This window comes from Pseudoliparis swirei, chromosome 5 (genome assembly GCF_029220125.1).
Source record: "Pseudoliparis swirei isolate HS2019 ecotype Mariana Trench chromosome 5, NWPU_hadal_v1, whole genome shotgun sequence".
NCBI classification, from domain to species: domain Eukaryota; kingdom Metazoa; phylum Chordata; class Actinopteri; order Perciformes; family Liparidae; genus Pseudoliparis; species Pseudoliparis swirei.
In genome coordinates, this window is record NC_079392.1 from 3,019,299 (window position 1) to 3,035,213 (window position 15,915).

General features: G+C 41.9%; 1 protein-coding gene across 1 annotated transcript in view; it reads right to left on the bottom strand.

Moving 5' to 3' along the window:
- Positions 1-1,324, bottom strand: part of LOC130194289 (transmembrane protein 79-like) — a 4,806-nt gene extending 3,482 nt beyond the window's left edge. Inside the window, exon 1 of the mRNA XM_056415230.1 lies at positions 1,069-1,324. Coding sequence (XP_056271205.1) covers positions 1,069-1,324 — 256 coding nt within the window. The remainder of the gene's footprint in view (positions 1-1,068) is intronic.
- Between the last annotated feature and the right edge of the window lie 14,591 nt (positions 1,325-15,915).

Genomic DNA, 15,915 nt, shown 5'->3' on the forward strand with positions numbered 1-15,915 from the left:
GAACTGCAGCTCATTTTAAGTAAAGTCTAAAGAAGTCTTCAATCTCACCTGAATTCACAGAGCAACAAAGCTCTTCCTCTTCAGGGTGAGGAAGACAATAAACCCGTCTCATATTTACGGACCTGAATGCCACTTATTATAAATTAAAGCTAAATCTAAAGTCAAAGAGAGGTTATTTTTACCACACAGTCTCCTCAGCAGCAAGACATAGAACCTGAGAGAAAACATCAACATCTGGATGGATGGATGTTGAGATCCTGCAGGCGGAGTCACACATCTGCTCCTTTATTGTGATCTTATTAACTGTAATCAGCCTAAACTCAACCTCTCCATAGACCTTCAACCTTAAACCATAAACCATAAGCCTTCAGCCTTAGACCTTAAGCCTTCAACCTTAGACCTTAAGCATTAGACATTAAACCATAAACCGTAGACATTAAACCTTAGACCTGAAGCCTTAAACCTTAAGCCATAAGCCTTAGACTGTAGGCCTTAGACCTTCAACCTTAAACCATAAGCCTTAAACCTTAGACTGTAAGCCTTAGACCTTAAGCCTTAGACCGTAAGCCTTAGACCTTAAGCCTTAGACCTTAAGCCTTAAGCCATAAGCCTTAGACTGTAGGCCTTAGACATTCAACCTTAAGCCTTAAACCATAAGCCTTAAACCTTAGACTGTAAGCCTTAGACCTTAAGCCTTAAACCTTAGGCATTAGACCTTAAGCCTTAAACCTTAGACTGTAAGCCTTAGACCTTAAGCCTTAGACCGTAAGCCTTAGACCTTAAGCCTTAGATCTTAAGCCTTAAGCCTTAGACCTTAAGCCTTAGACCTTAAGCCTTAGATCTTAAGCCTTAGACCTTAAGCCTTAGACCTTAAGCCTTAGATCTTAAGCCTTAGACTTTAAGCCTTAGACCTTAAGCCTTAGATCTTAAGCCTTAGACCTTAAGCCTTAGACCTTAAGCCTTAGATCTTAAGCCTTAAGCCTTAGACCTTAAGCCTTAGACCTTAAGCCTTAGACCTTGAGCCTTAGTTCATGAAGCCCTCAGACCGTGAACACTAACCCAACTCGCTCCTCGGCCGACGAGCCGCCGGCTCCAGCGAGCGCTGCGAGCCGCAGGCCGAGTGCAGCTCCTCCACGGAGGACTCCGGGCTGTCGGAGACCGGCGCCAAGGAGATCTGAGTGTCCAGGTCCAGGAACGGGGAGAAGGACAGCCGGGTGGGGTCGATGTCCTGCAGCTGGTTGATGATGTCGCTGATGGACTCCTTCATGCTGTCCAGCTCCTTCACGTCCGGCTGCTGAGCGGCCTGAAGGCCCGAGGTGCTCATCGTGGCAGCCTGAGAGGAGGAGGAAGAGGAAGAAGAGGAGGAGGTCCGGACCACGAGCGGTTAAACACTATTACACACACCAGACCGGCTCCAGGTGTCACAGGAATCAGGCTTTACAAAGCATTATTAAACCAGTTTTCTGATGGTCCCCTACATGCAGCTCCGTTGTAGGGCCCAGCGGTTTCATTAACTTCATGTCCTCAGTATTTCTGATGGTCCCCTACATGTAGCTCCGTGGTGGAGCTCAGCGGTTTCATTAAATTTATGTCCTCAGTATGTCTGATGGTCCCCTACGTGCAGCTCCGTGGTGGAGCTCAGCGGTTTCATTAAATTTATGTCCTCAGTATGTCTGATGGTCCCCTACGTGCAGCTCCGTGGTGGAGCTCAGCGGTTTCATTATGTCCTCAGTATGTCTGATGGTCCCCTCCATGCAGCTCCGTGGTGGAGCTCAGCGGTTTCATTACATTTATGTCCTCAGTATGTCTGATGGTCCCCTACGTGCAGCTCCGTGGTGGAGCTCAGCGGTTTCATTAACTTCATGTCCTCAGTATTTCTGATGGTCCCCTACATGCAGCTCCGTTGTAGGGCCCAGCGGTTTCATTAACTTCATGTCCTCAGTATTTCTGATGGTCCCCTACATGCAGCTCCGTGGTGGAGCTCAGCGGTTTCATTAAATTTATGTCCTCAGTATGTCTGATGGTCCCCTACGTGCAGCTCCGTGGTGGAGCTCAGCGGTTTCATTATGTCCTCAGTATGTCTGATGGTCCCCTCCATGCAGCTCCGTGGTGGAGCTCAGCGGTTTCATTACATTTATGTCCTCAGTATGTCTGATGGTCCCCTACGTGCAGCTCCGTGGTGGAGCTCAGCGGTTTCATTAACTTCATGTCCTCAGTATTTCTGAATATTATTGGGATTTCTGAATTTACCCTAAATGACATTTAATGAAGATATACGACTGATAGAATTTGATTACCAGTAAAGTATATAAGTGCATTTACGAACAAGTTGTTGTTGTTATTGTAGTCACGTTTCAGATTATAATCACGTGATCAGTTTATACACGTGATGTGATCAACATGAAAGATACTTTAATATCTTCATCTCGACTAACTAACATTAAACCATAACCACTGACGGGCGAGAAGAGTACATTCACTTTTTATGCCTATGCAAAATATAAAAGTACATTAAAGTACACTGTGAACGCAGTACTTTTACTTCCTATGGAGTATTTTATAGCTTTTACGAAAGTAAATGCTCCGAAAACATATTTTTACCACTAATAGTTACTTTTAAGCTCAAATATAAAACCTCAAAATATACTTATAAGACGATGACTGATAAATAACACTGTGCTGCGTTATTATATCTTATATATTTAAGAGGTTTTCTTGGACATCTGCGCTCTGAGTCTGGAGCATTTTTTTCCTCTCCTGCTGGATGTTTTTGGCGCACTTTCAACTGCGGCGCACAAATGTGCGTCTGATGTTCCCTCAACAAGAGGAGGACCGAGAGGACTTCTCCTCCGGGCGGAGCGCAACGGGACCTCTGGGTCGGGATAAATCTACTTTACCGTGCATGTGGAGCGCGCGCAGCGGGGCAACGAGCTCCACGCTCCCCGCTGAACAGAGAGCGCGCTCCCGACGCTGAGCAATCACTTCTCTTTACAACCTCTTTACAGCCCCTCTTCCTCTCTACGGTCCCTCTTCCTCTCTACAGCCCCTCTTCCTCACATCCAGGAGACAGAGGTATCGGGTTCGGGGCTGCAGGAAATGCCCAATCTGGGGATCAATAAGTGGAGCGCGCCCCCGGGAATGTGCGCGTAAAAGGACACACGAGTGCTTCTCAAAGAGCAGCTGAAGATTACATTATGAGGCCGACCAGCAGCAATCACAACAGTTAATAATCATATAATACCCACAATGCAGAGCAGCAAGCAGGTCTAAGATGAGCCGTGCCGAGTGTGAAGGACTTACTTGAGTCGGAGGTTCCAGTATTTGGTGGTTTTCTCTCCAGTTGAAACTCAAAACCTCTCTCGCTCTCTCTCTCTCTCTTCTCTTCCTCTCTCTCTCTCTCTCTCTCTCTCTCTCTCTCTCTTCTCTTCCCTCCCCCTCCGTTTGCTTTTTGTCTTCCAGGATCCTGAAACTTCTGAATCAGATTTCAGGACCGACAACATACGAGGAGGATTCCCTCCGCCCACAAAGGACTCTTTTTTTCCTTCTCCTTCTTTTCTTTCCTGGGTACCATGTCCACCACCATATGGAGCCAATCAAGCAGAGGAGGAAGAGGAGGAGGGAGGAAGAGGAGGAGGCACGCAGTCGCAGTTTACCTCCACATTCATCACAACTTGAACTAAACATTTACACTCGAACTGAACCTCACGCTGCTTAACATGTACGACTGTGTTATGACTGTCCGGCTCCGTCTAAGTCCTGGAGCTCTGGCTGTGGTTCCATTACAACTACAAGATGTTATCGACGTGTTCAGCTCCCTTTGTTATTACCTTCGCATTGAAAATGCCAGAAGGTTATGTTTTGATCGCCGTGTATTTATTTATTTATTTATTTATTTGTATGCGTGTTATTCGCAAAACTCAAAAAGTATTGAACCGAATCGCATGCAATTTGATGGGATGATTGTTTATTATCCGGGGACCAGTTGATTAGATTTTGGGATCGATCGGGTCAAAGGTCAAGGTCAAAGGTCATGAACAGGTCAAAATCTTTCGCAGAACTCAAAAAGTATTGAACCGAATCGCATGAAATTTGGTGGGATGATTGTTTATTATCCGGGGACCAGTTGATTAGATTGTGGGATCGATCGGGTCAAAGGTCAAAGGTCATGAACAGGTCAAATCTTCTTGAATCACATGGAATTTGGTGGGATGATTGGTTATTATCCGGGGACCATTTGATTAGATTTTGGGATCAATCGGGTCAAAGGACAAGGTCAAGGTCATGGAAAGGTCAACATCTTTTTTTTACCATAGCACGATACATTTTTGTCCAATTGGCATGCAACTAATGCCAAAATGTTCATAATTCAATGCCCAATCTTGTGATATGCGAAGGTATGCGCTCTACCGAGTGCCCATTCTAGTTTACATATACATTCATTTGTATTATTTATGAATGGCTGGATGGAACCGGTGTCTCTGTGAGAGTCACTTTCTTTGACTTCTCCAGTGCATTTAACACCATCCAGCCACTGCTGCTGAGTGAGAAGCTGCGGGTGGCCGGTGTGGACGCGTCCACCATCTCCTGGATCACTGACGACCTCACAGGCAGGCCACAGTTTGTCAGAATGGGGCGTGTGCTGTCTGGAACGGTGGTCAGTGATGTTGGAGCCCCACAGGGAACTGTTCTGTCTCCCTTCCTCTTCACCCTGTACACCAGTGACTTCCAGTACAACACGGAGTCATGCCATCTGCAGAAGTACTCTGATGACTCTGCAGTGGTCGGGTGTATTAGGGATGGACGGGAGGAGGAGTACAGGGCAGTGGTGAGTGACTTTGTAAAGTGGGCCGATGAGAATCACCTGCGGCTGAACGTGGCCAAGACCAGAGAGATGGTGGTGGACTTCAGGAGGAAGGCGACAGCTCCTACACCTCTGAGTGTCCTGGGAGTGGACGTGGACATGGTGGAGGAGTACAAGTACCTGGTGGAGGAGGACCAGTACCTGGGCGTCTCCATCGACAGCCGACTGAACTGGAAGGCCAACATCAACGCTGTGTACAAGAAGGGGATGAGTCGACTCTTTTTCCTGAGAAAGCTTCGATCCTTCAACGTGTGCAGCAAGATGCTGGAGTTATTCTACCAGTCGGTTGTGGCCAGTGTGCTGCACTTTGCCATTGTCTGCTGGGGGAGCAGCATCGGAGCCGGTGACACCAGCCGTCTTAACAAACTGGTTAGGAAGGCTGGCTCCATCATCGGCTGCCAGCTGGAGCTCCTGGAACAGGTGGTGGAGAGGAGGACGTTGAAGAAACTGGTGTCCATATTGGACAACCCGGACCACCCTCTCCACCACCTCCTACAGGGACAGAGGAGTACTTTCTCCAGACGTCTCCTCACGCTCCGCTGCCACAAGGACAGATACAGGAGAACATTCCTGCCGACGGCTATGAGGCTCTACAACAGTTCACCTCTTGCCAGATCACCCTAACCCTTCTTATATTTTGTGTTTTGTTTTTTTATTCTTGTGTGTTGCTGCTACTGGCTCGACAAATTTCCCCTTGGGGATTAATAAAGTATATATCTATCTATCTATCTATCTTATATAATATAATATTTAGGCTTATATACTTGATTCCTATAATTAAAAAATAAATAAAAATAGTGCATTCAAAACAATATATATATAACATTATATATATATATACACAAAACAAATTATTATATATAACAAAAATTATTAAAATAAATATATATATATATCTATATATATATGCTTTTTAAAAACAGTTATATATCTATATATATATATGCTTTTTAAAAACAGTTTGTACCTGTACATACATCAGACCAATGGAAAGAGCCATACAAATAATATCACATGTAACAAGTTGTTTATTTAACTTTTGAACAAGAATACACCACTAAATAATGTGAACAACTATTCAAATCCTTATTTATGTGATTATATACAAAATATACATATATACACACATATATATAAACACAATATATATATGCAATATATATATATACATATATATGCATATATATATACACACATATATATTATATATATATATATACAATGTGTGTGTCAACACACTTTTTAAAAACATCCACCACCACCTCTACCATTCCTGGCCCCAAGATGTGCGTTAGGAGACCAAATTGCTCATTTGACCTCACCTGGTTGGCGAGGTGCTGGAGCTGTTGTCTGGAGGAAAAGATAAAAACATGAATTCAGGATAAATAATGTCTATTATACCTGTCAGAGCCATATAGGATGTGGAATATTGCAAATTACTTGAACTCCGTGGCTCTCCCTGTGGCCACAGTGGGGTCTGATGCCGGCAGCATAGCCACTTCTTTAAACTTGATGCTCCTGGCAGCCAGAGCACCGACAGAGGAGCACGGGTCCTTGGCTTCGCCTTAACAAAAATGGGAAAGACATATCATGACACAAACACAGTATTAAATTCAGATTTGATGCACATACCAATGTGACAATGAAACACTTATTGACACTGGGGTGTAATAGTTTGGAGCTGGCTTTCTTTAGTTCTTTCTTGATATAAATTTATGTAAAAAGTGCCGTTACAATATAAATTAAATAATCTCCAGAAACCTGACTATGTCCTCCGGTCCCTTCTTCAACTTTGGCATGCTCATTTAGATTATATCAATGCCTAGGCAGGTAGGCTATATAAAATCTCCTAGATGTATGTAAGTAGCCTGGAAGACAATATTCCAGGACATGCCCTACAGCTTTCAGGTGGCTGTCTCAGAGTTAGCCCTGGCCTTTCAATCTATTAATCTGTAAATTTAGATGCCTCAAAGGCATCCAAAGCCAATTGGCTGCCTGAGAGTTAACTACTGTTAGTAAGCAGCCTGGGAGTCAGCCCCTCTTAATGTCCGTCTAGATGCCTTACAGGTATCTAAAACCAACTGGATGCCTGTGAGTTAACCTGTGTACCAACGACTAGGCAGCCTGGCAGTCAACACGACCTATGATGCCTCAGAGTTATCCAAAGACTGGTGGCTGCCTCAGTTATCCTTATTCCAAAGCAGCCTGGAAGTCAACCAGTCTCAACGTCATTTGAAAGATAACCACTAACTTAACAATCACTAAAATACAGTGATTAATCTACAGTAATTACTCTTACTTTGTAGGCTTACTGTTACCTAATGTTTTAACCAGATTTAGTCAGCTAGCAGGTTGAAATAACATTACCACAACATTAGCCGGCCCATCTTACATGTACAGCCCTAAAGCAAACACTATTAGCTATTTCATGTTTAAAATATAAATATATTAGCTACGTACCTTTGAAAATTTGGAGCTTTCACAGTTGGTTGAGAGGTGGAATGAGAGCGCTAAACAGAAAGTTTGAATATGCGCTCCAAGTGGGTAGCACATTGATTGGATCAGAGTTTTGGGGGCGGGACCACCTTCCAGGCACCTTCCAGGCAGCCGCTGCCTTGAAGACGACGGTGAGGGCTCAAAACACCATCGAGCGTTGCTCTGCCGTGCTTCATGCAAAACATAATCCAGAAGACTCATCTCGTAACCACACCTCCTCTTCCTCTACACTGTGTGGTGGTGTATACTGTGTGGTGGTGTATACTGTGTGGTGGTGTATACTGTGTGGTGGTGTATACTGTATGGTGGTGTATACTGTGTGGTGGTGTATACTGTGTGGTGGTGTATACTGTATGGTGGTGTATACTGTATGGTGGTGTATACTGTATGGTGGTGTATACTGTATGGTGGTGTATACTGTATGGTGTATACTGTGTGGTGGTGTATACTGTGTGGTGGTGTATACTGTATGGTGTATACTGTGTGGTGGTGTATACTGTATGGTGGTGTATACTGTGTGGTGGTGTATACTGTGTGGTGGTGTATACTGTATGGTGGTGTATACTGTATGGTGGTGTATACTGTATGGTGGTGTATACTGTGTGGTGGTGTATACTGTGTGATGGTGTATACTGTATGGTGTATACTGTGTGATGGTGTATACTGTGTGGTGGTGTATACTGTATGTTGGTGTATACTGTATGGTGGTGTATACTGTGTGGTGGTGTATACTGTATGGTGTATACTGTGTGGTGGTGTATACTGTGTGGTGGTGTATACTGTGTGGTGGTGTATACTGTATGGTGGTGTATACTGTATGGTGGTGTATACTGTATGGTGTATACTGTGTGGTGGTGTATACTGTGTGGTGGTGTATACTGTATGGTGTATACTGTGTGATGGTGTATACTGTGTGGTGGTGTATACTGTATGGTGGTGTATACTGTATGGTGGTGTATACTGTATGGTGGTGTATACTGTGTGGTGTATACTGTATGGTGTATACTGTGTGGTGGTGTATACTGTGTGGTGGTGTATACTGTGTGGTGGTGTATACTGTATGGTGGTGTATACTGTATGGTGGTGTATACTGTATGGTGGTGTATACTGTGTGGTGGTGTATACTGTATGGTGTATACTGTATGGTGGTGCATACTGTGTGATGGTGTATACTGTGTGGTGGTGTATACTGTGTGGTGGTGTATACTGTATGGTGGTGTATACTGTGTGGTGGTGTATACTGTGTGGTGTATACTGTGTGATGGTGTATACTGTGTGGTGTATACTGTGTGGTGGTGTATACTGTATGGTGGTGTATACTGTATGGTGGTGTATAATGTGTGGTGTATACTGTGTGGTGGTGTATACTGTATGGTGTATACTGTGTGGTGGTGTATACTGTATGGTGGTGTATACTGTATGGTGGTGTATACTGTGTGGTGGTGTATACTGTATGGTGTATACTGTGTGGTGGTGTATACTGTGTGGTGGTGCATACTGTGTGATGGTGTATACTGTATGGTGGTGTATACTGTATGGTGTATACTGTATGGTGGTGTATACTGTGTGATGGTGTATACTGTGTGGTGGTGTATACTGTATGGTGGTGCATACTGTGTGATGGTGTATACTGTGTGGTGGTGTATACTGTATGGTGGTGTATACTGTGTGATGGTGTATACTGTGTGGTGGTGTATACTGTATGGTGGTGTATACTGTATGGTGTATACTGTGTGATGGTGTATACTGTGTGATGGTGTATACTGTATGGTGGTGTATACTGTATGGTGGTGTATACTGTGTGATGGTGTATACTGTGTGGTGGTGTATACTGTATGGTGGTGTATACTGTATGGTGTATACTGTGTGATGGTGTATACTGTGTGGTGGTGTATACTGTATGGTGTATACTGTGTGATGGTGTATACTGTATGGTGGTGTATACTGTGTGGTGGTGTATACTGTGTGGTGTATACTGTGTGGTGGTGTATACTGTATGGTGTATACTGTGTGATGGTGTATACTGTGTGGTGTATACTGTATGGTGGTGTATACTGTGTGATGGTGTATACTGTATGGTGTATACTGTATGATGGTGTATACTGTGTGATGGTGTATACTGTGTGGTGGTGTATACTGTATGGTGTATACTGTATGGTGTATACTGTATGGTGGTGTATACTGTGTGATGGTGTATACTGTGTGATGGTGTATACTGTATGGTGGTGTATACTGTGTGATGGTGTATACTGTGTGGTGGTGTATACTGTATGGTGGTGTATACTGTATGGTGGTGTATACTGTATGGTGTATACTGTATGGTGTATACTGTGTGGTGTATACTGTGTGATGGTGTATACTGTATGGTGGTGTATACTGTATGGTGTATACTGTGTGATGGTGTATACTGTGTGATGGTGTATACTGTATGATGGTGTATACTGTATGGTGTATACTGTGTGATGGTGTATACTGTGTGGTGGTGTATACTGTATGGTGTATACTGTATGGTGTATACTGTATGGTGGTGTATACTGTATGGTGGTGTATACTGTATGGTGTATACTGTATGGTGTATACTGTGTGGTGGTGTATACTGTATGGTGTATACTGTGTGGTGGTGTATACTGTATGGTGGTGTATACTGTATGGTGTATACTGTATGATGGTGTATACTGTGTGATGGTGTATACTGTATGATGGTGTATACTGTGTGATGGTGTATACTGTATGGTGGTGTATACTGTGTGATGGTGTATACTGTGTGGTGGTGTATACTGTATGGTGTATACTGTGTGATGGTGTATACTGTGTGATGGTGTATACTGTGTGATGTGTATACTGTGTGATGGTGTATACTGTGTGATGGTGTATACTGTATGATGGTGTATACTGTATGGTGTATACTGTGTGATGGTGTATACTGTGTGGTGGTGTATACTGTATGGTGTATACTGTATGGTGTATACTGTATGATGGTGTATACTGTGTGATGGTGTATACTGTGTGATGGTGTATACTGTATGATGGTGTATACTGTATGGTGGTGTATACTGTGTGATGGTGTATACTGTGTGGTGGTGTATACTGTATGATGGTGTATACTGTGTGATGGTGTATACTGTATGATGGTGTATACTGTATGGTGGTGTATACTGTATGATGGTGTATACTGTGTGGTGTATACTGTGTGGTGGTGTATACTGTGTGGTATATTGAATGCTTCTTTTCTAGAATACAATTATTTGAAGAGGTCAGATAAGGACATCAGATTTTATATTTTATACAATTAATTCATTTATTTTAATTGTATTTTTGACACTTTTTATTGTAAATTGATGCTTATTAAACTTCAGTGATTCCTTTAGTTTAGTTTAGTTTAGTTTATTAAGGATCCCCATTAGTCGACACCATAGTGGAGACTATTCTTCCTGGGGTCCAGGCAAAAAACATGACAATACAATACAAATACATAAAATGCAGTACAGCATGATACATTTTCACAAAAACACTTAGACTTAGAAAACAACATTTACATTAAAAGTAAAATAATAATACCTAAATACCTTCAATACCTAAAATAATAACCTAATCTACTATAATTTCCTTTCCAATTATTGCTGCCTTAAGTTTCCTTTTAAAATCACATTTATTTCTTGTTCGAGTCACATATGAGGGGAGCACATTCCAGTATGCAATGGCTCTGTACATTACCGATTTCTTTTGTGCATTAGTTCTTGGTAGAGGAAGAGTAAAGTGACCATTTAGTGCAGACATGAGCAAACTACGGCCCGCGGGCCACATCCGGCCCGTTAGGCTTTTTAATCCGGCCCGCCGAACTTGTCCAAATCGCAACTTTATTTACTTCCGGTGTGCGTTGGCGCGGAAAGTACTCGTCACACAAAACCCTTCACCATGATTTGTCAATCCGTTTGTCTGTCAACATTATGCTAAAAAAACCAACCAATGAACACTCAGTAAATCACAAGGCACCCGCCCACCACACAGGTGAGACTCATTTAGAAACAGCTGCAGTGATTTTGGCGAGCAGCGCGGAGCCTGGAGGGGCTGCAAAGCCACGAGGAGGAACACGCAGCCAGAAGAGAGCCACTTGGACCGGGTAAGAGTCTTTACCACACGTTACGTGTCCCGGTGTCCGTCCCGGTGTCCGTAACTTGTGCGCGGTGCTGACTAGTCTTGTATTTTACAAAGAGGATTCACCAGCTCCACCTGCCCGGCCAGCAGAGAGGTCTCGTGACACGATGACATGATGTTATTATAGTGAAGCCATATTGTAAATAGTCAATAGTTGTGTTCTGTTTTCTATTTCACAACATGTATATAATGTAGATTTTATTTTATTTTTATGTACAATACATATTTATAAAAAAATAAAAATGTAATGGTCATTTTTTATTTGCACACACCCCATGAAACTTTATCTGCAATATGAAGTCATTTCTCAGTCCCATCTTTATCATTTTGGTGAATGTGACAGACCACATCATTTTTACTAAAAAAACGTTAATACAAAATTTGGGTTTCCTCATTTATTCAATTCAGTTTATTTGTAGAGCCCAATTTCACAAATTACAAATTTGTCTCGGAGTGCTTTACAATCTGCATATAGACATCCCTGACCTTTGACCTCACATCGGATCAGGAACAACAGAGGAGGATCCCTCTCCAGGATGGACAGGTGCAAGTACATGTATCTAGCATTGTATTCAGATATTTCACTGCTTTTGTGAACCTATGACCTTTGGTAAACCAATTTCAAACACCAAAACAGTTCGTCCACATGAGTAAAGGTGTGTTTTCAGAAGAGATATGAATAATTTTTAAAAATCGAACTTCAATTGTCAGCTTTAGGGTCATATTTTCTCGAGTAAAGCGCTGTCAGTCTGTTTGTGACGGGTTCATACACATGCTGACCAGATGACGCCGACATCGCCTCACTTTAAAGACCCTTTCTAGTTTCTGCTGCAGGCAGGATATTTAATACAGTCTATCTCTCAGGACAATCCGTCCATTATTTTATGGGTTTAAAACCATTAGAAATTATTGAGCTTGAGTATTTCGTTGGGTAATAATTTGTTTTGAATGTTGAAAGTGATTCCATTGATCTCTTTCCAGTAAATGTTGATTACTTTAACTTTGCACCATAAATTGAAATGTATAAAAAACAGACGCAATCTCCAGGTTTAATAAATTACATTGCGTGTCCAAATGCTCCTGGCCCGGCCCCTCTGTCACATTTTAGAACCGAATGTGGCCCGCAGGTCAAAAAGTTTGCCCACCCCTGATTTAGTGCCTGTCTGGTATTATAAGCATGTCTCTCATTTGCAGGTGATAGCTGTAAAGACAGACTGACAGGTTTCTGTGAAGAATACACATTATTTAAAAACAGAATAAGGCTACATGCCAGTCTTTCATCCACCCTCATCCATGACAGCCTGGCATGCATATCATCCACACTACTCCTCACTGAGCAGTGAAGTGCGAGTCTTGCCGCTCTGTTCTGAGCAAGTTGAAGCTTACCGAGATCTTGCTTTGATGCACTAGACCAGATAACAGGACAGTAGTCCAGATTCGACAGAACCAGAGATTGTATAACGAGTCTAATTGTCTTATTAGTTAGCAGATGAGCACTTCTTCGAATGGCATAGATACTATTCATCATTCTTACCACTGTGTTATTAATGAGTGGACCATGATAGCGTTTCGTCAATGGTGACACCCAACAGTTTTACTTCTTTAACCTGTTCTATAGTAGCACCCTTTAAAGAGAGGCTTAATTTATTATCTGTCCTGAGAGCATATTTCGATCCTATTATCATGTATTTAGTTTTTAAGACATTCAACTTCAGCTTATTTTCCATGATCCATTCAGAAACCAGCTTTAGCTCTAGTTGAAGCACCTCATTAACATGTTCAATGCTCTCTGACGATACATACATAGTCGTGTCATCCGCATAAATCCCCATTGCTGCATTTTTTAATACGTATGGCATGTCATTTACAAAAATAGAGTAGAGTAGCGGACCAAGGAAGCTTCCCTGAGGAACTCCACACTGAAGTGTCTCAATATTTGAAAGGGAGCCATTGAACATAACACATTGTTGCCTGTTCAATAAATAGCCCTTCAATAAATCAATAGCGGAATCTTTAAATCCATACGCCGATAGTTTCATGAGTAGTAACTCATGATCTATTATGTCAAAGGCTGCACTAAAATCCAAGAGCACCACCCCAATAACTGACTTCTTGTCAATCTGTTTGAACCACTCGTCAGTAAGACATGTTAGTGCAGTGCTTGTAGAGTAACCTGCTTTGTATGCATGCTGTATATCTGAGTTAATGTTGTTTTCTGCAAGATATTGCTGGATCTGCTTAAATATAATTCCCTCCAAAAGTTTACTCAAGACAGGTAAAATGCTGATAGGCCGACTGTTTGGACCTGTAAATGCCTCCCTACTGTTTTTTGACAGAGGAGTAACCTTTGCAATTTTCCACAAATCAGGATAAGCACATTCCTTAAAACATAAATTAAAAATATGGCTTACAGGCTTAGCAATTGATTTAGCTGATAACTGAAGCAGTCTGCCGTCAATATTATCAAAGCCACAAGGTTTATCACACTTAATTGTGTGAAGCATTTTAACCATAAAACCAGCACTGATTGGCTTGAAATCAAACACACAATCCTTACCACACATAATATGATTTTTTATTAAAGCTTTGGACAGCCCACCACTCACTGGCAGCATTTGATATCTTAGTTTGTACACTTTAGTGAGGAAGTAATTATTGAAGTAGTTTGCTATATCAGATGGTTTAGTAATGAATTCTCCATTCAGTTCAATAAATGAAGGTGTTTTGGCCATTTTACTTCTGCCCATTGCATCATTAAGTACTCTCCAAAGTTTTTTACTGTCTCCATGGTACTCCTTAATTTTTGAATGATAGTAATATTTTTTCTTTTGTCTATTTAATTTAGTTATTATATTTCTGATTGAGCGGTAGGCTTTCCAATCTGCTAAATTACCTGACATGATGGCAGATCTTTTCAGTCGGTTCCTTTCTCTCATCAAGTTTCTCAATTCCTCATCCAGCCAAGGTGCTTTAAGTGTTCTAACAGTGAGCTTTTTAATTGGAGCATGTTTATCACACACTGCAGCAAATAAATTCATAAAGTAGTCCAGTGCATCATTTACATGCATCTTCTCAAGCACAGTATCCCACTCAATATTTTCTACATCAGCAATAAAATCATTTTCTAAAAAGGTTTTATATGTTCTTCTATGAATTACTTTAGGCCCTGCTTTAGGAACCTTTGTTTTCACAGTTAAAGCAACAATATTGTGGTCACTGAAGCCCACCGGTACCGACACAGCTTTAGAACATTTTTCAGAACAATTTGTAAAAAAGTGATCAATGCATGTTGACGTGACCATTCCGTCCTTATTGACATTAATTCTTGTGGGTACACATATGACTTGAGATAAGTTGCATAATGTGGCTGCATTGCTCAACTTCCTTTTCAATGTACAATTACTGGACAACCAGTCTATATTCATATCACCAAGAATGTAGATATCATTGTCATTATCAGTTACATTCTCCAGCATCATGCATATGTTATTCAGATATTCAGCGTTAGAGCATGGGGGCCTATAACAACAGCATGTCAATATAGGTTTCAGATTTGGGATATGAACTTGTAGCCATAAGGCTTCTACACCAACCATACCTAGATCTTTCCTTATTTTAGCTGGAATATGATTTTGAATGTAGAAGGCAGTACCTCCCCCATACCTGTCTGTCCAATCTAAATATATTGTAACCTTGAATTGAAACAGCTGCATCCTCTATGGCTTCTTCCAAGTGCGTCTCTGATACAGCCATAATATGAATATAATTTTCATGTAAAATAGTACAAAGCTCTTGAACCTTGTTCTTTAAACTACAGACGTTTAAATGAGCAAACCTCAAACCTTTTTTCGGTAGTTTAATAGACATTAAATAATTTAAAATAATAAAAAATAAAAACAGAAGGTCCTCATCTCTGAGTCCTACATACCACTCTTCATTCAGGATTGGGTGGAGGACAGTGGTGAGGCGACAGAGCCCCTCGCTCCCTAGGTGGGTGGGTCACAAGGCGATCATATCTTAGGTAGGCAATGTCCCCTCTAGCCCATGCCTCTCTACGTTTAGGCAGAAGATCTCTTCGTTTCTGCCGTACAGCCTCGGAAAAGTCCTCATTGAGGTCTTCTTCAGTTCCTTTCTGCTCCTCAAGATTAGCTCTCTGTCCTTGCAGTTTAAGAACTTGACTACGATGGGACACTTCTTGTCAGCTCTGTGATCTGGCTTTCTACTGCGGTAAGCCCTTTCAATATGCATTGCTCCAGCATCCAGCTTTAATTTTTCAGAGATTAAGTTGCGGACTTTACCTTCAGTATCAGCCCAGCTCTCCCGTGCTGATTCCTCAATCCCTTCAAAAATCAAATTGTTTCTTCTCGACTGATTTTCGAGATAGTCAGCCTTGTTTTCCTTTG